Raw genomic sequence first — 21,915 nt, forward strand, 5'->3', positions numbered from 1 at the left:
CGGATCACTAGAGAGGCCGCCTCAATGTGGTATGTAAGGAGGACGCCATCTTGTCTAGGTATAATGCTATGCACATCGCTATAAAAAGCAAGCTTTGTTTAGGGATGTTATGTCCTCTAACGGCTATGACTCAAAACACAAACTGTATTCATGTCGTTTTACTATGTGTAAGCAATATACTGTATGTTATCATTAAACTAAATTATAAAAAATATGTATTAAGATATAATTACATTTTGAGATGCCACTTTTACATGTCTGTGAAACTGTGAAAGAAAGTAGTTATGAAGGGTTTATAATTAGCACAAATTAGCTCAAATCACAGAACAGAAAATGGTAACTAACCCTGCATATGTTGTTGCAACCCAGTTGCCTATAGGCAATTATTATTATTATTATATTTTGACCAGCACCATATTTCGGACTCTCTCAGCAAGTAGGCAAAGCTCGCTATGGGCTAAGTAAAATCCATAATTTGACCCACCCGGGGAATCACAAATTACTAAATTGTACCCTGTCCCGTTTTGATTTAGTAGAAAATGGCTTCTGTCAAATAATAAAACTGCGATGAGCAGTCCAATGAGCGCCTCTCACTGTTTCTAATACTCTATATTGTACGGTACTATACACTGCTGTAAACACGGGATTGTAGAATAATAATAATAATAATAATAATAATAATAATAATAATAATAATAATAATAATAATAATAATAATAATAATCTTCATATGCATACTGAAGTGTTTCTGCGTTTGCGTTCGTTCTGCGCAGTTTGTTGTGCGCACTAGTTTTGACCGGAGAGCATGCTGGGAAGTGTAGTCTGTCGCTGAGTGAACTCCGGCGAAAGCCAGTATGCACGGAACGTAAAAAAAATCATTTAAACGTGGATTATAAGTTAACAAAGTTGAGGAAAAGTACACATTGAAAAAGAATAACAGTCAGTTCAGCGCCACACAAACTGGAAAACGCCACCAATCCGCTTGACGATCTGGTGACCAAGTTAAGTAGGTGAGTTTGTTTACGTTGTGGACAAAAGAGTAGGCCTCACCTGGAGCCTCGGTGTCGAGTTGCAGCGCAATTTGGGAGGAAGAGTCGGGGTTTGGGGAGAGGGTTACAGCTGATTAATAACACCAAGAAACACAATAATAATCGCAATACTACTATTATTAATAATAATAAAAGCAACATCCATTGAAAAAAGAAAAATACATTGGTTATGAATGAATGAATAATCCGAAATGAGATATCGTATGTCAGTATGTTCTCATTGACTTCTGTGAATGATATTAATATGTAGTACACAAAATGAGTCGATGAATAACACTGTAAGATTCATTGAGTTTATACTGTCCACTACAGGTGTATACGGACGCCTCAGGGACAAATATATATTTATACGACGCTGGTCCTGGAGTGCTACAGTCCTGCAGGTTTCTCTCAATCAGTTACTGAATACCTGGAACAAATGGTAATTGTGACCAACTAAGCCAATCACTGAATCATGTCATTAATTAAGGGTTGTGGGGAAGACAAGAACCAGAAGTGTCTGGTCCTCCATTACCAGGGTTGCCTACCCCTGCTCTATAGGCTATAGCTCAGGGGTGTTACACTCCGGTCCTGGGGGGCCACAGTGTCTTCTTCCTGCCCAGTTCTTGGCTCCTTAATTGGTCTAATTAAACATTTAACTGGTTGAATTTAACACTTCTCTCCAGACTCTGAAATGTTCTGTGTCTTCAATGTTTTGAGTACCTTACAAATTGTAAGGTATCTGCTATAAAAAAGAATGTGAAAGTTTTAGATAAGCCTACCTGAGTCAATAATGACATTAATTAAGTAATTGGGAGCTCCTGATGGAACAAAAACCAGCAGACACTGCAGCCCTCCGGGATTGGAGTCTGACACCCTTGATATTGCCGATCTTGTCTACAGGCCTGACCACATTAGTCAGAACTCGGGGTCAAGGAAGGAAGGAAGGGTAGGGCAGGGCAGGGCAGGGCAAGGCAAGGCAACAGTCCCCCCCAAAATGATATGGGCAAAGAGTATCATATGGGACTCACACTGCGAGAGCAATTAGCCTAGGTAATTTTTTTTACCGTGGATGTCCACTTTTCTATGTATTATGATGATGATGATGGTCCAGGGTTCGAGTGGAGGCCATTTTTCACTCTCTTCTCCCCCACTCTGTTACAGTCTCCCTGTGCCCCCGGTGATGGGGCAGGCGGGCCGTCACAAGTCAACGCGGTCAATACTGACACTTGCCGATTCCACGTTACCCCCCCCCGTCTGGCTTCTCTTCACTATTGATCAGTGATGGAGCTGAAGCGGCCTGTGATCGGCCGGCTGCCCCGCCATTCCTCCTCGTTGCCTGCGGTGTCTGTGGGGCGACATGGCATCGCGGAGCCGTTGCGCTGGCAGCAGAAGGTCCCGCAGCGGTTGCCGTGGGCGACCAGCGGAGATGGAGTTACACAGTTTACAGCCAGTGAGAGGTGAGAGTTAGCAAAGTGGTAAACATAAGAGCACAGTAAGAAGCAGTATAGTAGAATTCGTAGAAGTTCATTACAAGACAGTACAGGACTAGACAATACAATGTTACACAGCAGTTCTATACCCAGCAGTACAGCACGGTGTGGTGACAGTACAGTGTAGACATAAAATGTGTGTTTGTCTAGGAAAGTAAACTACATGTTAGTCCAGTGCAGTATAATGTAGTTCTGAACACTGCAGTGTAATACTGGACATTTTCAATGAGACGAGTGCTGTAGAATAATACATGACAAAAGGTACAGTATAGTATAGTATAGAAGTATCTTGCCCAGTCTCATGTCTGTCTGTGTCTGTCCTGTTCTGTGACAGAGGGACAAGTCGGGGCCTGAAATCAAAGAGACGCAGCGAAAAACCCGAGAGGTGAGAGAGAACGCCGTGCCTAATCTTTACTGTACACTGCTCTCACTGCTGTCTCAGCATAATGTAGTGGACCGTCGCCAGTGTTCGCATTCACTTTTTCCTGTCTCTGTCAGGACAGTGTTAGCCGACTGCGGTGTTCAGTCATATCTGTGAATCTGTTCCCCGCTCTCTCTCTTTCTCCATCAGTGCTCCAGTCAGTAAGCAGTGTCTGACAGAGGACATGATGGCGGCTCACTTCACCTCCCTCAGCCTGGACAACGACCACGCCTACACCTCCTCTGGCTTCCCCACGGCGCCCCTGCTGGCCCGGAGGAGACACTGCGGTCAGTGACCCCCCCCCCCCCCACTGCGGCACACTGACCAGAGAGAAAACACACAAGCACTGACTGCCTGCTGCACCGAAAGACAGACTGCAATCAGACGCACACACACTCAACTGTCTGCACAGTAATCGAGAGATTGGAATTGGATTGGAATGGATCGGAAACTTCAGCACATTGACTCACTGTATGTTTGTGTGCTACGTTCTGTATGCCGTTCACAGTGTCTGTTTTGTGTTGCAGCGCCCTCTGTGTCCGGGAGGAGGAACAGCGACAGTGACTCTGCGCTGCCCCTAGTTGACGCGCTAAGATCGCAGTACGAGCACTTCAGACAGACGGAGGAGAGGTAAGGGAGCACACGTTACAGTGCAGTATAATTCAGTTCGATTCAGTTCTCCACTACAGCACAGAGATTCAGTACAATTCTGTGATACAGTACAATAAAAAGTAGGATAGTTTCAGTACAGTACAAATCTTATGACAGTAACACAATAAAATGTAAGATACAGGACCACAAGTATAAGAGTTGAAATTAAATTCAGTATCTCGCCAAATTTGTCTTAACACACCTCCCCTCTCTCTCAGGCTGGAGGTGTGCGAGTGCGAGATTGAGGATGATATGTCAGAGGGGTCAGAGGTCAGCCTGCCGCCCCCCCGGCTCTCTCTCTCCCCGGCTCTGCAGGCGGGTGGGATGGGGGTCCCCAACCCCATCCCCTCCAAATTCATCTACTCCCTGTGAGTCTGTGTTCGTGTACTGGAGAGTCTAGTCCACCACCCCCCTCTGTCTCAGGATAAAGTGAACGTACTGTAGCATCCAGCAAACCAATGAGCGGGTCTTTATTGACTCCCTCTCTGTGCAGTCAATGTACTGTAGCGTCCAGGCAGTGAGTGAGTTAGAATTAACCTCTTTCTTTTCGTAATTTACTTTCTCTCTCTCTCAGTTATCCGTCATGTTCGGAGCTGGTCCTGTGGAAGCCCCCCGGCAGCTTCATCCCAGAGGTGATCCGCTCTCTGTCCCACCTGGAGAACCAGGACAAGGGTCAGAACCACGTCCGGAGCCGGGAAGCCCCTCCGTCTCCCTCCTGCTCAGAGCTGCCGTTCCCTGTCCCGACAGACGCGGTGCTGCAGGCTGCATCGGACGCCATGGAATTGTCCTAGCCTGCACACACACGTACGGAGAGAGGGGCTGACTGACTGCTGTACTGAATGTATCTCCATCTGTGACTGCCGTGAGGCTCCCACCCACCGACTGAATGAAGGAATCACTGTATGACTTAAATGCTGACCGACTGACAGAGAAACTAAGTGCGATGCCAACAGACGGGACAGAAATGCTGACGGACTCGCTGGGATCGTGTGAGAAACAGCTGGTCGAGATTTAGGCCCCCGAGTGACCGAAACAGGGGGGCCGCACTAGATGGAGCTTCTCTCCTCCACAGACCCGGTGGCGATCTGACCGGCAGACTGGACACTTGTTTTATGTGGACCTCAAGTGCTGTACTGTGGATGGGTCTGGGGCGGCTAGAGGGCGCCACTGAGCATCTTCGGCTGCCCTCCTGCATTTGCTCAGATGGAGGGCCATTTTGCGCTTTCTTCCTTCTTTGTTTTCTATTAAAAACTTCTTCTATTCAAACTTGAATGTGTATGAGACTGAGTGTGAGTTAGGCTTGTCTTTGAACCAATCCCCCGAACACTACAAGCTCTGTGTGGTAATGATTAACTTGCCCCTTGTACAGGACCATTATACTCCCATAAAGTCATAAACAAGGACAATGGAGGGGGCTGGGGGCCCAAAGAGACTGACGCACAGATAGACTGAAAGAGAAAGAAAAGGTACAGCTCTTAGAACATACAAGTTTACAAACGAGAGGAGGCCATTCGACCCATCGTGCTCGTTTGGTGTCCATTAATATCTAAGTGATCCAAGGATCCTATCCAGTCTATTTTTAAATGTTCCCAAATTTTCAGCTTCTACCACATCACTGGGGAGTTTGTTCCAGATTGTGACTCTCTGTGTGAAGAAGTGTCTCCTGTTTTCTGTCTTGAATGCCTTGAAGCCCAATTTCCATTTGTGTCCCCGGGTGCGTGTGTCCCTGCTGATCTGGAAAAGCTCCTCTGGTTTGATGTGGTCGATGCCTTTCGTAATTTTGAAGACTTGGATCAAGTCCCCACGTAGTCTCCTCTGTTCCAGGGTGAAAAGGTTCAGGTCCTCAGTCTCTCAGTAGGACATTCCCTTCAGACCTGGAATAAGTCTGGTTGCTCTCCTCTGAACTGCCTCTAGAGCAGCGATATCTTTCTTGAAGTGTGGAGCACAGAACTGTCCACAGTATCCAGATGAGCTCTAACTAGTGCATTGTACAGTCTGAACATCACTGCCCTTGTTTTAAACTCCACACTTTTGACAATATACCCTAGCATTCTATTTGCCTTTCTTATTGCTTCCCCACATTGTTTAAATAAAGAGACAAGGGAGATTTAATACATCAATAACTACAAAAGGAAAAAACAAACTCTAAGCCAAATACAGACAGAGTCAGAGAAAATCTGCAAGTGAGAACATGCAGAGATAAACCATGCAGGAGAGAAACAGCTTTAAAAATAAAATAAAATCAGAAATGGAAAAGTTAGTAATCCACAGCTACTCACAAGTTATTATTTATTCTTTGATTTATTCCTTAAAAAAAGAAAAACAAAAATCGCAAACATTCCTCACAGTTAAACATGTTTAAACATGGGACGGACAAGACACGATAAGGAAAAAACAAACAAACAACATAGCAGATTTTATTGTTAGTAGACCTCTCCCAAAAGCAGCATGGCTGTTAATTAATTGTCTTATTGCTGTAATTACAGTAGCGTTCCAGTTAAATGATACAATACAACTTAGTCTTGAGCTCGTGTCATTTTGCTACATCCCTCTGCCTCCCAATCTACCCCCATCTCCTCTTATCTCAGAGTCCCGTCCTGTTATGTGCTTATTGCCGAGGGACGGACTCTCTCTCTCTCTCTCTCTCTCCTTGTATCGGGTTTCTAGCAGGGGGTTCATCTTAGCAAAGCGATAGAAATGCAGGACTCTTATCCGATAGTGCATACTAAAAGTATCATTAAATAAAGTATAAGAATAGTAGATGCAGACTCCAATGTAGTAGAGTAGTAGTTACAGTGAAAATGCAAAGGGGGAGAGAGAGACTGACTGAACCCTACTGTTCACAACGCAGGCTATCTCTCACATTCCCTCCCTCCGTTTTCCCCTCTCATTCGCTCTCTACAGCATTGCCACTACGGCCGCCTGGTCAGTCGCTGTGTGGTTGAAATGTACTGGAGAAGTCGGTCAAGTCAGTCTTTATTGGCCTCTCCCCTTTTTTATTTTTGTGGGCGTTCAGTGTGTACAGGATCCTCGCTCTCGGGACCCAGTGCAGTGTTAGTGTGCAGTCGGCGGGTCTGTATTAACACTGTAGTGTCCAGTCTGTGTATCCTGCAGGGTCCAGTTGAGTCTCTCTCCCTTGCTCACCCTCTCTCCTCCTCCCTCCGTGCTAAATGAACGGTACAGTCTAGTCCTCTCCTCTCCCCAAAGTGCATTGCTAACAAACTCGTAGTCTAACCCTCATCCCCTGCCCTCCGCTCTCACTTCATTTGTATAAACTCTGTCAAATCCAGTCACCCCCCCCTCCAGCTCTCCTGCCCCGCCCTCCTCTCTCAGCAGCACTTCTGCTTCCTCTTGCGGGGCGGCTTGGTGTTGATGTTGACCAGCTCTCCCTGCCGCTCGTTCAGCCGGGCCTGCGAAGCTTTCTTGGCGCGCAGCACCATGCGTGTGAAGGCCAAGAACATCTGACACACCAAGAGAGAGAGAGTGGGGAAGGAGAGGTGAAAAAGAAGGGGAGAGGGTGAAAAGAGAAGTGAAAGGGAGAGAGAGGGCAGTTTGAAATAATGTACAGATGTGAACGCTCTACTGCCTGTCTAGTCACTCTGAATGTGATGGAAACTTGCCCTTCTTGAAAAATCTTCCTTCAATAATATTAATAATAATAATAATAATAATAATAATCCTCCTGAGCTCTCCCACCCTCACCCCCGCACTCCTCACCTCCTCCACGTTGATGTTCTCCTTGGCACTCGTCTCAAACAGCCGGACCCCCATCGACTCGCTGAACCGCTGAGCATCCTGGGAGTCCACCATCTTCCTGGAGGGGTCGTCGTTCTTATTGCCCACTGACAGTGAGGGGGGGGGTGAGAGCGTTAGCACAGACCAGTGTTCATGTAGTGAAAATGTTCGTCAACTGTTTTTCGTTTTTGTTAACGAAGATGAAAATCTGACTAAAATCATCCAAAATGACGACGACGATAAATGTTTTTGCATTTTCAATTGCGAAAATATGACGAGATGAAACCGGCTGAAATCAACTGGGATCTACAGCACGGGCTGGTGGAGGAGGAGTGGGGAAAGTGCAGCAGAGCCAGGGCTGCGCTCTTGTAACGCAGATGTCCGCAGTTCTGTGCAGATCTGCAGAATTCCAGCGCTCCCACTGGTGGAGCAGCACAGATCTGCGAAAATCTGCGTTATACAAAAGCGACCCAAGAGTTTCGATTGCGATCATTTCCTCCAAAATAAATAGATATACATGACCAAAAAGACAGTGTTCGGTAAAAGTTGGTTACGTTATCTATAATGTTACTGTCATTATCATCGGCATCATCATTACACGCAAACAGATAAAAAAAAAAAAATAGCTAGGCTACCAGCACAGTCAATACAACTGGTTGATCCTAAATTGCAAGTAGCCATTCATTCAGTACTTGGAAGAAAGAAACCTGCAGTCTGGCAGCACTTCAAATACAGTGAGAAAATGAAGAAAACGTCTCATAACGGCAGGAAATGAAACCACAATATGACTGGAAAAAATACAACGAATTTGAAGCGTCATCTGAAGAGATTTGTGTGTTTATTGATTTCTTAGACAAACCTGTGAAAGCTTTGGATTCTTATATATTCTTAGAGAAATAGTTAAGATTCCTTATCTGTTTTATTAATTTGCTTGTTGCTTAAATTGTTTTGGTAAATAATATGTTGCCACACAATTATTGTAAGGATTTAACTGCTAACTAATTGTAACTGACTTAATTTGAAAGTTAAAAAGGTAAAATGTACCTAATTTGTTTAATATTCCAATGACTAAAACTGAATTAAAGGTATGCGGGTTTTAGGTTAATATCCATCCATTAATCAATTAATCAATTTTTGAAACCGCTTATCCTGGTGAGGGTGGTGGTGGTGGTGGGAAGCCGGAGCCGATCCCGGCAGGCATAGGGTGCAAGGCAGGAATACATGCAGGACAGGACGCCAGGCCATCGCTGGGCACACACACACACACACGGCAATTTAGAGAGACCAATTGACCTAACCTGCACGTCTTTGGACAGTGGGAGGAAACCAGAGTACCCAGAGAAAACCCACACGGACACGGGGAGAACATGCAGGCTCCACACTCAAACCCGCAACGCTGGAGCTGTGTGGCAGCATTGCTAACCACCACGCCACCGTGCCGCCCACGTTTTAGGTCAAAATAACAAAATGATCAGCAACCCTCAGTCCTTTGTTCCAATGCCACATTGTGTTTGCTAATCCAAGTTTATAATTTTAAAAGGCTAATTGATCATTAGAAACCCTTTTGCAATTATGTTAGCACAGCTGAAAACTGTTGTGCTGATTAAAGAAGCAATAAAACTGGCTGCCTTTAGACTACTATCTGGAGTATCTGGAGCATCAGCAATTGTGGGATCGATTACAGGCTCAAAATGGCCACAAGCAAAGAACTTTCTTCTGAAACTCGTCAGTCTATTCTTGTTCTATCCCATGCGAGAAATTGCCAAGAAACTGAAGATCTTGTACAACGCCGTGTACTACTCCCTTCACAGTAACAGCGCAGACTGGCTCGAACCAGTATAGAAAGGGGAGTGGGAGGCCCCGGTGCACAACTGAGCAAGAGGACAAATACATTAGAGTTTCTAGTTTGAGAAACAGACGCCTCACAGGTCCTCAACTGGCAGCTTCATTAAATAGTACCCACAAAACACCACTCTCAACATCAACAGTGAAGAGGCGACTCTGGGATGCTGGACTTCTAGGCAGAGTTGCAAAGAAAAAGCCATATCTCAGATTTGCCAATAAAAAGAAAAGATTAAGATGGTGGCAAAAGAACACAGACACTGGACAGAGGAATACTGGAAAAAAGTGTTATGGACACTAAGTTTGAGGTGTTCGGATCACAAAAGAACATTTGTGAGATGCAAACCAAATGAAAAGATGCTGGAGGAGTGCCTGACGCAGTGGAGACAATGTGATGGTCTGGGGTGCTTTGGTGGTGGTAAAGTGGGAGATTTGTACAGGGTAAAAGGGATCTTGAAGAAGGAAGGCTATCACTCCATTTTGCAATGCCATGCCATACCCTGTGGACGGCGCTTGATTGGAGCCAGTTTCCTCCTACAACAGGACAGTGATCCAAAGCACAGCTCCAAACTATGCAAGAACTATTTAGGGAAGAAGCAGTCAGCTGGTATTCTGTCTATAATGGAGTGGCCAGCAGAGTCACCGGATCTCAACCCTATTGAACTGTTGTGGGAGCAGCTTGACCGTATGGTACGTAAGAAGTGCCCATCAAGCCAATCCAACTTGTAGGAGGTGCTTCAGGAAGCATGGGGAGAAATCTCCTCAGATTACCTCAACAGATTGACAAATTGAATAGAATGCCAAAGGTCTGCAAGGCTGTAATTGCTGCAAATGGAGGATTCTTTCACGAAAGTTTGAAGGACACGATTATTATTTCAATTAAAAATAATTATTTCTAACCCTGTCAATGACTATATTTCCTATTAATTTTGCTATATTTCCTATTCAAACTCATTTCATGTATGTTTTCATGGAAAACAAGGACATTTCTAAGTGACCCAAAACTTTTGAATGGCAGTGTCATTGACAATCGACCCGACTAAGACTACGACTGAATCAAAAACTGATGACTAAATGTGCTCTGGTACAGATGCACAGAGATGCATGCAGACCAGTATCTTGCAGAAAGACAGAGATATGCATATACACACACTGACCCCGTATATTTCAGATGGAGAGACGGACGGATGGACACAAACACACACTGACCCAGTATTTTGCAGACGTTGTCACAGTTCTGGCCGATCTCGTTGAGCCAGCGCTTGACGTTGACAAAAGACTCTGGGTTGGTGACATCATAGACGATGATGACCCCATGGGTGTTCCTGTAGTACCTGAGAGAGGGACGCCGGCCGAGAGTGAGTGACACACAGGATGCGCTATTTGGACTGAGTATTAAAGTGTGGACAGGGGTGTATTTTGTAGTGACGTGTGAATAAACACTGCAGTTCACAGTGTGCGTTTTGTATTCAAGTATGTAAATATAGTGAATACACAGCAGGGTGTGTAGTGTGCGAGTATAAAGCCGTACGTAGAGGTGATGGTCCTGAACCTCTCCTGTCCAGCTGTGTCCCAGATCTGCAGCTTCACTCTCTCGCCCTCCATCTCCACTGTCCGGATCTTAAAATCCACTCCGATCGTAGTGATGTAGCTGCCTGAGGACCGGGACACACACACACTCACTGTCAGACAATGCTTGAGACAGGGAGACGGACAGAGGGATGGAGACAGATGCACACTGAGGGAGACTGGAGAGATGGAAAGAGGGAGACACAAATGCAGTCGGGGACTCTGACACAACTGGACAGAGAAAGAGACAGACTGACCTGAGAAAGTGTTATCTGCAAATCTCAACAACAAGCTGCTCTTTCCCACATCTGGAGAGGAGGAAAGAGAGAGAAAGAGGGAGTTAATATTGGAACAAAACTAGTCCATTATCTCAGTAGTGTCAATCCAAAGCTTTCACCCTCCTAAAACAGTTTTACTGCCTATAACAGTGGTTCCCAACCCTGGTCCTGCTGGCCCCCTACGCTGCTGGTTTTTGTTTCAACCAAGCTCTAAATTACTTAATTGTACCCTTAATAAACTTAAACTTAATTTCCCAAATCAGAGCGTTTTAATTTTTAAACAGTAGGGGTTTAAAGTTAAGTATATCATTGTATAAAGAACTTATTAAATGAACCAACTTTACACGTTATATACTCTACAAATGACAGATTATATGTTATCTATATGCACTGCAGCCAGTGCTGGAGTGACCCTGGCCGACTCCCCTTCAGACTTTCATGTAACAATGCAATTAAGCAATTAAGGACTCACTGGAGTCTCCGATGATGAGCAGCTTAAACAGGTGGTGATAGTCCTTCCCGGCCATTCCCATTACGATCCGCCCACACAACAATAAACAAAAAAACACAGACGGACCAAAACAGCACAATTTATGAAGAACAAAAAAGTATTTAAAAAATCATGGGAACAGGAAGAGAAATTAAAAGACAAAATAACACACGAAAGAACACACACAAATAAATAATCTGATTATAAAATGATCCCTCCTTTCTCCTGGGCCGAGTCCACAGATCGCTATCCCAAAGAATTCCGGTTATGTTTTTACGTGGTCCACCTATACAATTCACTGTCGTCCCCCTGCCCCTCCTACACACACACACACAGTATTCTTCAGTGCAAATCCGTAAGATTTTCCCAGAAATTAGGGAAAAAAGGGAGACAGACAGGCAGGCAGAGCAATCCAGAATTGTTTCAATCCGTGTGTGAAATAGTGGTATCCTGGGTTCAAGCTTTTTCAAGCAGGTTCACATTCAAAAGCAGTGTAAAGGTCCAATTCAGTTTTCCATCTACACAAATTAATTCAAACTGATCTATTTACTGGGAGAAAACGAGGAAGTGTTGGACGTCCGTCTCTCTCCCCCCCTCTTTTTTCCTGTCCTCCCTCTCTCATGGAAGTGGGGAGTCTTAGTAGAGAGAAAGAGAGCAAACGAGTGAGTGAGGGAGACCGAGAGAGAGGGAGAGAGAGCCAGAGAGAACGAGAGTGTCTCTGCCGTCTTCCTCCTCCGCCACGCTTGCCCCTCTCTTCCTCACTCGTTTGGGTTCAGTGACCCCCGACGCAGGCAACCATAGCAATCTAAGGTCTTTCTGCCCTCATCTTTTTACTCGTTTGTCAAATCGGTGCTCTACTGTTCCTTCTTCCTCTTCCTCCTGCTCTCCTTTTCTTCTTCTTTTTCTCTCTCAGCTTCAGTCCAGCACTAATGTACTGTAAAGTCCCATCAAATGCACGGCATTATAATCTCACACTCTCTCTCGTTCTCTCTTTTTAGAAAGGGTGTATATCCGTCTCCTGTTCCTGTTGTCCTTCCTCTTTCAGTTCTCTCGCTCCAGATCTGACCCAAGAGAGAGAGAGAGGTTAACACACACACACACACACACACACACTGACTGACTGACTGACTGATTGAGAACAATACAGTGTATTAACATCAAAGTAAAGGGAAAAGAGGATTCATAGACATATAGTAATGTACAGATTAAACATTTTATAATACAGATTATAAAATGAATAGCACTCAGTAGACCTGAAAGAGTCACTGCCATATATACATTGTATATATGTGTGTGTGTGCATGCGTCAGTGTGCATTTATATAGTTTCAGTATCATCGTCTCATCTTATCTCCTGACCTCTCTCTTTCTCTCTCTCTCTCTCCCTCTCTCTATCCCCCCCGACAGCTGTGTAACTAAATTTAACCTTTCGCTGAGAATTCCCCGGTCTCTCTCTCTCTCTCTCTCTCTCTCTCTCTCTCTCTCTCTCTCTAAAACCCCCTCGCCCTCCCTCTCTATTTCCCGTATCTCCCCGTCCCCTCTCCCTCCGTGTCCCCCACTCAAATTTACCCTCAGCCTCTCTGTACACTACATCAACCCTTTCTGTAGTCTCTCTCTCACTCTCTCTCTCCTCCCAGTAAACAAACAGTATGATCCCGGAGTCATTAAAAGCTTTAAAAGAGTGGGGTTGTGTATACAAGCCACACCCGGACACAAAGGTGCACACTGCACTAAACTGCACTACACTTCAAGGCGATGCACGGCTCAGTGGAGACCACATACCACTTCCCCCGACCAGAGAGAGAAGACAGTGATCCACCTGTTGCTGTTCAACACTACCAGAGCTCTCTTACTACTCTACTACTAGTGTGATGATGATGATGATGATGATGAATATTGCTGGAGAGTTCAGGGACTCCACAATAACAGGAAGCCTGCTGTTCCTGCACTGAGGAGAGGAAGTGACATCGCATCCTGTCCACTGACTCCTGGAAATCTGGCCTTATTGACACACCGACACCTGCACACCCACACACAACACACTCAGACACACAGCCAGTGACCAGTCAATGCACATATATACACAAGCAGAGACACTAATCACAACATACACACACAACTACATACTGTGACTGACAGACACTGGGACATGTCAGTCAAACACACCCACAGCCAACAATTCATTAACACACAACATATGTATACAATGTAGATCAACTTACTCAACACACTGTACACAATCACTGCGTACACAAAGCCTAATAAACTAAATACTACAGCCCCCTCCGCTTACAACTGGAACTACAGCACTTACTACATCCGTTAAAAGTCTTATTACGGTTTTAATTATTATTATTTAATGTATTTCTCAGACTAACACAGACTATTGTGCGTTTTTATTTGACTACACAAAATACAGACAGGGAGTTAGACGAGTTACTAACCCACACACGGACCGTGTATATGTGATAGCTCCCCTATGCCACAAAATAAAGAAAAAAAAGTCATGCATTTTGTTTTAGGTTTTGATCATTTTAGTTGTTAGAGGGACTTCCCTTACGGGGCATGTCTTCTGTCCCAGTCCGTACAGTGTGCTCAGTTTTGTACAAGAGCAGCAGCTAAGAAAAAAATATGAAATAAATAAATAAATCGTCAAAAAGAAGTCAGTTAATTGAAGTCCTCGTACAAATGTAGTTTCGTTTGGTTAGTCGGCCGCATTGATACTCACCCTACACCCACCCTGCGCAGAAAGTGTAGTCTATGGATGTCTCGTTTATATAGAGGTCTGGTAACTTTCAAGGCGGCCAAGTTAGTTATCCTGACACGGGAATGACAGCACAAAATCTGCCCAAACGTCTCTTGTGAGCGATCAAACCAGCGGCCAACACAAAGCCAACCGCCCGCGTCTCCTCCTTCCCGAGCCGGCGGAGCGGAATCAGGCGACTCACCCCTGCAGGAGCCTCGACCTCGGGGGACGCGTCTCAGGAAAGCACGGGGTCTGACAACGAGCAGGAGTCCGCGGCCGCCGCCTTAGGCCAGTGTCACTCCCTCCTCCTCCTCACTTCTCTCTCGGTCTCTCTCTCTCATTCAATCCCGGTTGTGCCGCGGACAGGCACAGGCCCCTCCTCCGTCGTGTCGTTGTCTTCCCCTCTCAACGCCGGCTCTCCAGGCCGCACATTCCTCTCCTACGCCGGGTTAGTGAGTGAGCCGGACTCCCGGTTCACACGGAGCCGCTTTCAGCCTCATTTTCTCCCCGATTCATTACCATCAGACCTCTTGATTCAGTCACTGTCCCCATGTGTGCGGTGCTGACCACTTTACAACATTCACAATGATACGGATGCAATGGGAAAGTCGGGTTATGTGTCCTCCTGTGCTCAGCAGAGACGCTCAATGTGACTTACTGTACTTTGGCCGCAGATCATGCCAGTGTCCAGTCTGTCTCACCCCTGTGCTCTGTAATGTCCAGTCTGTCTCACCCCTCTGCTCTGTAGTGTCCAGGCAGGCAGTCTGTACTTATTAGCCCCCGCCTCTCCTCTCTCAGTGCTGCTGTACTGTCTGTGGCCAGTAAGGTAGTGTGGCTGTATTACTATTACTGTAGTATACTACACTGTTACTCAGATCTTGGTTAGCACTGATTTTGCACTACTCTACCTAAGTACAGTGCATCAGTCCCCTCCTCCTCCTCCTCCTCCTCCTATGGCAAGCTGTTGTGACATTTAATCCATAATTGCTGATATAGAATTCAATTTGCTGATATCAACAATTGTATTTTTGATATCAGAACTTGTATTTTGGATATCAGAAATGCGAACTAAATAGCATCCGGTTCTATTTTTTATATCAAACATGCATACTAATTAGCATCTGATTTTGGCTGCTTTCCGTGTTATAGTTACTCCCCTTCTTGGGAAAAGCCCCCAGTAGATGTGAGTAACTCAGCTCTCAGACTGGCCTCCTGTCATTGTTAATGTCTGACACTGTTCACTGTGAACACCTCAGCAGTATTGCCATTCTCTGCTGGCAATGTTCCTGTGTATTTCTCCTTGATAGTTTGTTCCATGTGCATTTATCGTATATCAAATGAAAGAACAAGTTGTGGCCTTTCGTATTATAACAAAAACTCGAGCAGATGCACATTAGTCCTGCACACTGTGAGAAATGGCCGATTTCGCAAGCCTGCAGCTCAAGACCCTTCATACGCGAGTCAGACATCGTTTGAAAGTTCCTGGTCTCTAGTTTCTATATTTTATTTTATTATTTATATTTTGATAAACTTAATTGTTAATTCTTGATATCAGCAATTGTATTTTTGATATCTGCAATTTAATTCTTGAGATCAACAACTGAATTCTTGATATCAACAATTTTATTCATGATATCACAAATGCATACTAATTAGCATCCGGTTAAGGATTAAATGTCACAATGGCATACCATGAATTGCTGATATCAGAAATTGAATTCTTGATATCAGCAATTATGAATTAAATGTCACAACGGCTTGCCATATCCTCAGTACAGTGCTATTGTACAATAAATATTACAAATATAAATTGTGATTGTGTAAAGTGATTACAGACGTGGACAGTGTATTACAAAATATTTATTACAAAAAAAACAGACACACTGCAATGTACCAGTGTGTGTGTATACAATGCAAAAGGGTTTGTGTATATGGTGTATCAGTGTGTGTGTGTTGTGTGTACACAGAGCATCCGTGTGTGTGGGTTGTATGTATAAAACATATATACAGTGTATAAGTGTTGGCTGTTTGTGTATATACAACAACAGGGTGTGTTTGTATACAGTACATCAGTTTGATTGCTGGCTGTGTGTGTGTGTCAGTGTTGTGTATACGGTGTATCAGTGTGAGTGTTGCGTATTTATACAGTATCAAAAAGACAGTGAGAAGGCTCTGTAGCTGAAGTTGGTGAAGACGTCTATCTGTCCGCTGCTGCCCCCTACTGTCAACACCTGGAAACACAGACACAGTGACTTACACAGCACACACAGACCTGCGATACACACACTGTGCGGTCACTCACACAGAGACACACACCCGGTACACACACAGTGACCTACACAGCACACACAGACCTGCGATACACACACTGTGCGGTCACTCACACAGAGACACACACCCGGTACACACACAGTGACCTACACAGCACACACAGACCTGCGATACACACACTGTGCGGTCACTCACACAGAGACACACACCCGGTACACACACAGTGACCTACACAGCACACACAGACCTGCGATACACACACTGTGCGGTCACTCACACAGAGACACACACCCGGTACACACACAGTGACCTACACAGCACACACAGACCTGCGATACACACACTGTGCGGTCACTCACACAGACACAGTGACTTACACAGCACACACAGACCTACGATATGGTCACTCACACAGACACACACAGAGTGACAGAGGACACAGAAAAGACACAGAGCTACACACTTACAAATACGAGGCACAGCACACACAGACACTAATGCACACAGACAGGCAGTTCATAGAGGCTCACCCTGTGTTCAGTGGAGCCTGTGTTGAGCCCCAGAGTGTACAGGCTGGGGGGGGAGCAGGGGATCCGCGCACGCACCTCTCCACTGAGCTGACAGTGAGACAGGAATGCGCTGTCCCCTACCGACAGGATCTGCACACCGAGGGAGACACACAGGTAAGGGAGCGGGACATGGGAGGGAAAAGAAACGGTGTACAGATTTTCTCTCTAAGTTATGCTCTATTTCTTCTCTCTTCTACCTCCCTCCATCATTCTCATCCCTCCCTTTCCCTCTCTCACCAGGTCCTGGTAGAAGCTGGTTTGTCTCTGGCAGCCAGGCAGGGGGAAGATGGTGGTGGGAGTGAGAGAGCGTAGGTGCCAGAGAGAGAGTGACGGGCCTCCCCCACAGAGCTGACAGAGAGAGGGGGCACGTTAATATATATATATATATACACACACACACACTCAAGTAGTGATACTACAGAATATTAACCCTACTCATCGGACAACCCTGTCCCCTGTGCCCGCCCCCTCCCACTCACCATCCAATCAGAGTCAGTCGTCAGGCAGCTGATCCACTTCCCGTACTGGGGCCTGGCACAGTCCTGTGTTGATGACATCATCAGAGTGTGACGGACACTGCCAAGACTACCATATCATTGGCATACTGATAACCATCACAGTAATTTATCAAACACACTGCTACCCAAGACCTACAGGGACTAGGGAAGGAGAGGAGTCTCTCGTTGCATACACAGAACACAACACAGTACGACAGATTGGGATGGAGTTGGAAATTAAAAAATGATCCAAAAAAAGTATAGAAAATAGATTAGAAGACGCACTCCTCTCATTAAACACTGCAAAGCCAGTGGTTCCATGCTCTGAATTACATTATTGATCTGGTAACTGAACTAAAGAGTTGCAAGATTTTGAGACAATTGGAAAACGATAGCAGGCACTGCAGTTGTAAGCCCAAGCAAATGATTTAGTTAAATTAAGATTTAAATCAATTGAGAGTTCGGTCGGAACAAAAAACAAAACAAAACAAAACAAAACAACAAACAGCAGGACAGTATGTGTCATCAGGAGGATCGGGCCGAAACCACAGCTGTAGACCAGTCTTCTCCAACCCTGGTCCCGGAGAGCCCCAGTCCTATAACTTTTATAGGTTTACTTCCTAAATCACCAATTTCTAAAGCCTGGGAACACTTGTGAGTTACTGATCAATTACAAAAAGTCGATTATTTTTGAAGGGTCTTTGAGGGATAACTGAAGATTATTCAGGCTTCTTCCAAGCACACCCATCAAAACCCCGTTCCCTCTCCCCTCCCTCACCTCGTATTTGTACACCTCTATGCAGTGCACCGTGCTTCCGGTCCTGGAGTCTGCAGAGAGGAGCACACAACATCATCAGCACTCCTCACTTGTAGGCGGGCGTGACAGTCAGACAGTCAGCAAGTTGGTCAGGTCGTGTGTCAGACTGTCAGTCAATCAGACTGTTAGTCACTGAGGGTGTCAGTCAGTCAGTCTGTCCGTCTCACCCCAGACTCGGACAGCCCCGTCCTCGCTGCCAGACAGCGTCTCCCCCTCCCTCTCTCGCACACTGAGACAGTGGATGTAGTCACTGTGACCTTTCAGCACCATCTGAGACACAGACAGACAGACACAAAAACACAGAGCATTAGAACATAATAAAGTTTAAAAACGACAGGAGGCCATTCGACCCATCATGCTTGTTTGGTGTCCATTAATAACTGAGTGATCCAAGGATCCTATCGAGTCTATTTTTGGCTTCTACCACATCACTGGGGAGTTTGTTCAGATTGTGACAACTCTCTGTGTAAAGAAGTCTCTCCTGTTTTCCGTTTTGAATGCCTTGAAGCCCAATTTCCATTTGTGTCCCCGGGTGCGTGTGTCCCTGCTGATCTGGAAAAGCTCCTCTGGTTTGATGTTGTCGATGCCTTTCATGATTTTGAAGACTTGGATCAAATCCCCACGTAGTCTCCTCTGTTCCAGGGTGAAAAGGTTCAGGTCCTCAGTCTCTCAGTAGGACATTCCCTTCAGACCTGGAATAAGTCTGGTTGCTCTCCTCTGAACTGCCTCTAGAGCAGCGATATCTTTCTTGAAGTGTGGAGCCCAGAACTGCACACAGTATCCAGATGAGCTCTAACTAGTGCATTGTACAGTCTGAACATCACTGCCCTTGTTCTCAATTCTACATTAATCGTTCTGCCTATCTATCGATAAAACTATTCACCTCTCCGTCAAAAGATTGTCGGCAAAACTTTATATTATTTATATTATATTACTGTTTACCTTAAAAACACCTGACTCTAAATCCATCACGTGAATATTGTTGTCACCTCCTCCTACCAACAGAGAGTTATCCTGAGAGAGAGAGAGAGAGAGAGAGAGAGAGAGAGAGAGAGAGAGAGAGACAGTGGGGTTAAATGCAGACACTGACTGGACACTGCACTGAGCTTTAGAAGGAGATAGCAAACTCATATAATGCTTTAAAGGTATATTTGTATGTGTAATAATACTAATCTCACATGGTAGCACAGTCACAAAAACCAAGATGTAAATGTCTACTTAATCCATGTTCAATTACTATTATTAATATATTTTCAGGTATATCAGAGTGTTAATTGCAGTGTTACAATAATTAGGGTGTAAATTAATCCAGGCACTCACTCTGGGGTTAATGACCATGGCATTGATCTCTGGCATCTCTAGACTCGTCCTGAAAGAGTGAGAGAGGGACAGCGATAGAGCTTACAGCAGACCTGGCGAGACGGCAATGCAGTCGACCCATTTCCCTGCTGAATGACGAGTGTAACGCAGCAAAGAGAGAGACAGAACTGGACCCACAGTCAGACTGACACAGACAGAGACACCAAAAAGCTTACTTGTACTGTGGTCTACGAGTCCATACAGCCTTAATGCCCTAGAGAGACAAAGAAAGAGAAAGAGAGATAATGAAGAATTCTGTTCCTCACACCCAAACTCAGACCCATACCCTCTCTCTCTGTCCCCTTTCCCACCACCCCTCCATTTCTGACCTTTTTGATCAGCTCGCTCCAGTTCCAGGCTGTGATTTCTCCATTGCCGGCGCTCAGCAGCTGCCCATCAGTGGAGAGCAGACTGAACACTGGGCCGTCGTGAGCTGGACAGACACAGACACACACACACACGATATATCATTAAACAATATATCAAATGATGATATCAGGGAAAATAATACAGTATAGTGTAGCAGGGGATATAACAGTGATGTCTCAAGAGGTCTCAGACTCTCTTGTCCAGTACAGTGGGCCCCGGCACAGTCACACTGACCTTTGAACGTAACGATGGGCTTCTGACTGGACTCTGTAGCTTCAGGACTCAGAGCAGAGCAGAGACTGAGAGAGAGAGAGAGAGAGAGAGAGAGAGAGAGAGAGACGATCAGGGATTAATACACACACTGCCCGACCGACCAGCTGGCTGGTTGGCTGGCTGGCTGACTGACTGAGGGGTGCAGTTCTGGGTCTCACCTGAAGATCGCGATCTCGCCATAGTTGTTCCCAGCGGCCAGGAAGCGCCCGCAGGGAGAGAAGCTCTGGGAGAAGACTGACATGTGCAGGAGCTGGAAAACACACACACACACACAACTATAAGGCAATGTACTTCACCGCAACACAGAATACACAGAGATCTTGTGTGGTTATGTGATGTATTGTTAACTGGCAGTTTTCAGCAAGAAGTGGCTGATAAATCCACAAGCAAGTCATAATTAATAGTGTCTTCGGTAATGGTTTCTTTATTAAATCATTTTAACTCCTTTCTGCTGGCAACTACATAGTGGATGATTTCTAAACAACAAATCAATGTGAATAAAATACTACTAAGACCTTGGCCCCTGTAACATATACCAGGTAATCACAAGTAGGTTACCTCACCAGGTTGAGGGGATAGTTAAAGGAGTGTTTAGCAGACAAGGTGAGAGATACTATACTATATATATATATTAATATTGTATCTATATCATATAAGAAGGTACATATACGTAGCTTATCAAATGTGGTGTTTATGGTAAATTCTGTAAGAAGAACATAAGAAAAGGGCATCAGGCCTTGTTACATTGTTTTTATTGGAAAATCTGATTAGATTTACAGCGCCTTTTTCGGGAAGTAGGCTAACCTGCTGTGAGGACTGCCTTTATGTTGTACTGCAACACTATCACCCACTCCTGTATAACACAACACCCAACACAAAGCGATACAAAGTAACAAAACTGCACACGGCGTCACAATGCCCAGCGCTCCTCAAGTGCCCGATAAAGAGAACCAATTGTAACTATTGTACAATGCAAGTCCTATTCAACACATGCGTCAGAAAAGAGTCAATATAGGGAATTACACGCACACTGTGTAAGCTTAGAACAAAACCAATTGATTATAATCATATTAGCCGGCGTCCTTACCCAGTGCGACTTACGTTTTCACTACAATCATGTTCACATTACAAAGTACAGCAAACACAACCAGTGCAATTTACCTCGACAGGGCCCATGGTGTTCGCGGTTTTTAGAAGAGATTTGATGTATTTTGGAAATGGTTGCTTTATAAAAACAGCAATAGTGTATGAGTGGAACAGCGCGCCGTACTCAGCTCCTTCCACACACGTCTGAAGCACGGCGCCAAGCAGTGGCGTCACTCTTTCGCGGTGCACGACGGGAGCTGTAGTTCTCCGGCTGAGCAGTGACCTGACACGACGTCACGTATGGATATTTTAGAATTGATTTTAAAGTATTAGAGAATATTTGTAGAATAGTATCTTGACATGCACTATCTAATACTTCAGTTGTGTCAGACTATGATGAAACTTGCAGAGAGACAGAACCA

General features: G+C 45.1%; 3 protein-coding genes across 9 annotated transcripts; 1 reads left to right on the forward strand and 2 right to left on the reverse strand.

The window, feature by feature from the left end:
- Positions 1-789: 789 nt before the first annotated feature.
- Positions 790-4,865, forward strand: LOC136768796 (host cell factor C1 regulator 1). 5 transcript variants are annotated; one of them, XM_066723163.1, is made up of 8 exons: positions 791-1,010; positions 1,362-1,470; positions 2,193-2,488; positions 2,856-2,906; positions 3,093-3,229; positions 3,470-3,572; positions 3,812-3,961; positions 4,168-4,865. In XM_066723163.1, the coding sequence occupies exons 3-8, from the start codon at positions 2,313-2,315 to the stop codon at positions 4,382-4,384; spliced, it is 834 nt and encodes a 277-aa protein (XP_066579260.1). In that variant the 5' UTR covers positions 791-1,010; positions 1,362-1,470; positions 2,193-2,312; the 3' UTR covers positions 4,385-4,865. The 5 variants fall into 5 exon arrangements, with proteins under 5 accessions (XP_066579263.1, XP_066579260.1, XP_066579261.1 ...); XM_066723164.1 differs by having other exon boundaries at positions 791-1,006; XM_066723162.1 differs by lacking the exon at positions 1,362-1,470.
- Positions 4,866-5,875: 1,010 nt separating this feature from the next.
- On the reverse strand, positions 5,876-15,056 carry LOC136768798 (ras-related protein Rab-35). Of its 3 annotated transcripts, none has more exons than XM_066723169.1 (7): positions 14,911-15,056; positions 11,490-12,568; positions 10,997-11,047; positions 10,702-10,825; positions 10,380-10,504; positions 7,311-7,435; positions 5,876-7,054 (listed from the first exon to the last, which is right to left on the reverse strand). In XM_066723169.1, the coding sequence occupies exons 2-7, from the start codon at positions 11,548-11,550 to the stop codon at positions 6,923-6,925; spliced, it is 618 nt and encodes a 205-aa protein (XP_066579266.1). In that variant the 5' UTR covers positions 11,551-12,568; positions 14,911-15,056; the 3' UTR covers positions 5,876-6,922. The 3 variants fall into 3 exon arrangements, with proteins under 3 accessions (XP_066579266.1, XP_066579264.1, XP_066579265.1); XM_066723167.1 differs by having other exon boundaries at positions 14,455-15,056; XM_066723168.1 differs by lacking the exon at positions 14,911-15,056 and adding an exon at positions 14,235-14,445.
- Positions 15,057-16,099: 1,043 nt separating this feature from the next.
- On the reverse strand, positions 16,100-21,713 carry thoc6 (THO complex 6). The gene is made up of 13 exons (XM_066723170.1): positions 21,569-21,713; positions 20,566-20,657; positions 20,369-20,433; positions 20,095-20,198; positions 19,942-19,979; positions 19,727-19,775; positions 19,349-19,420; positions 18,574-18,676; positions 18,368-18,417; positions 17,572-17,634; positions 17,330-17,440; positions 17,054-17,182; positions 16,100-16,483 (listed from the first exon to the last, which is right to left on the reverse strand). Exons 1-13 carry the CDS (start codon positions 21,581-21,583, stop codon positions 16,403-16,405), a joined length of 972 nt encoding a protein of 323 aa, XP_066579267.1. The 5' UTR covers positions 21,584-21,713; the 3' UTR covers positions 16,100-16,402.
- Between the last annotated feature and the right edge of the window lie 202 nt (positions 21,714-21,915).

Source organism: Amia ocellicauda, chromosome 14 (assembly GCF_036373705.1).
Source record: "Amia ocellicauda isolate fAmiCal2 chromosome 14, fAmiCal2.hap1, whole genome shotgun sequence".
NCBI classification, from domain to species: domain Eukaryota; kingdom Metazoa; phylum Chordata; class Actinopteri; order Amiiformes; family Amiidae; genus Amia; species Amia ocellicauda.

What these genes read in the sequence shown, in the direction of transcription:
- thoc6 (XM_066723170.1), bottom strand. An exon ending in GCCCATCGTTACGTTCAAAG is followed by an intron (nt 20,199 to 20,368) that starts GTCAGTGTGACT and finishes GTGTCTGTCCAG; the next exon opens with CTCACGACGGCCCAGTGTTC. An exon ending in CCAGCTTCTACCAGGACCTG is followed by an intron (nt 17,183 to 17,329) that starts GTGAGAGAGGGA and finishes CTCGGTGTGCAG; the next exon opens with ATCCTGTCGGTAGGGGACAG.
- LOC136768796 (XM_066723163.1), top strand. Translation starts at nt 2,313, where the DNA reads ATGGAGCTGAAGCGGCCTGTGATCGGCCGGCTGCCCCGCCATTCCTCC. An exon ending in CGCAGCGAAAAACCCGAGAG is followed by an intron (nt 2,907 to 3,092) that starts GTGAGAGAGAAC and finishes TTTCTCCATCAG; the next exon opens with TGCTCCAGTCAGTAAGCAGT. An exon ending in TCCAAATTCATCTACTCCCT is followed by an intron (nt 3,962 to 4,167) that starts GTGAGTCTGTGT and finishes TCTCTCTCTCAG; the next exon opens with TTATCCGTCATGTTCGGAGC.
- LOC136768798 (XM_066723169.1), bottom strand. Translation starts at nt 11,550, where the DNA reads ATGGGAATGGCCGGGAAGGACTATCACCACCTGTTTAAGCTGCTCATC. An exon ending in CAACGTCTGCAAAATACTGG is followed by an intron (nt 7,436 to 10,379) that starts GTCAGTGTGTGT and finishes CCTCACTGTCAG; the next exon opens with TGGGCAATAAGAACGACGAC. An exon ending in AGAACATCAACGTGGAGGAG is followed by an intron (nt 7,055 to 7,310) that starts GTGAGGAGTGCG and finishes TTGGTGTGTCAG; the next exon opens with ATGTTCTTGGCCTTCACACG.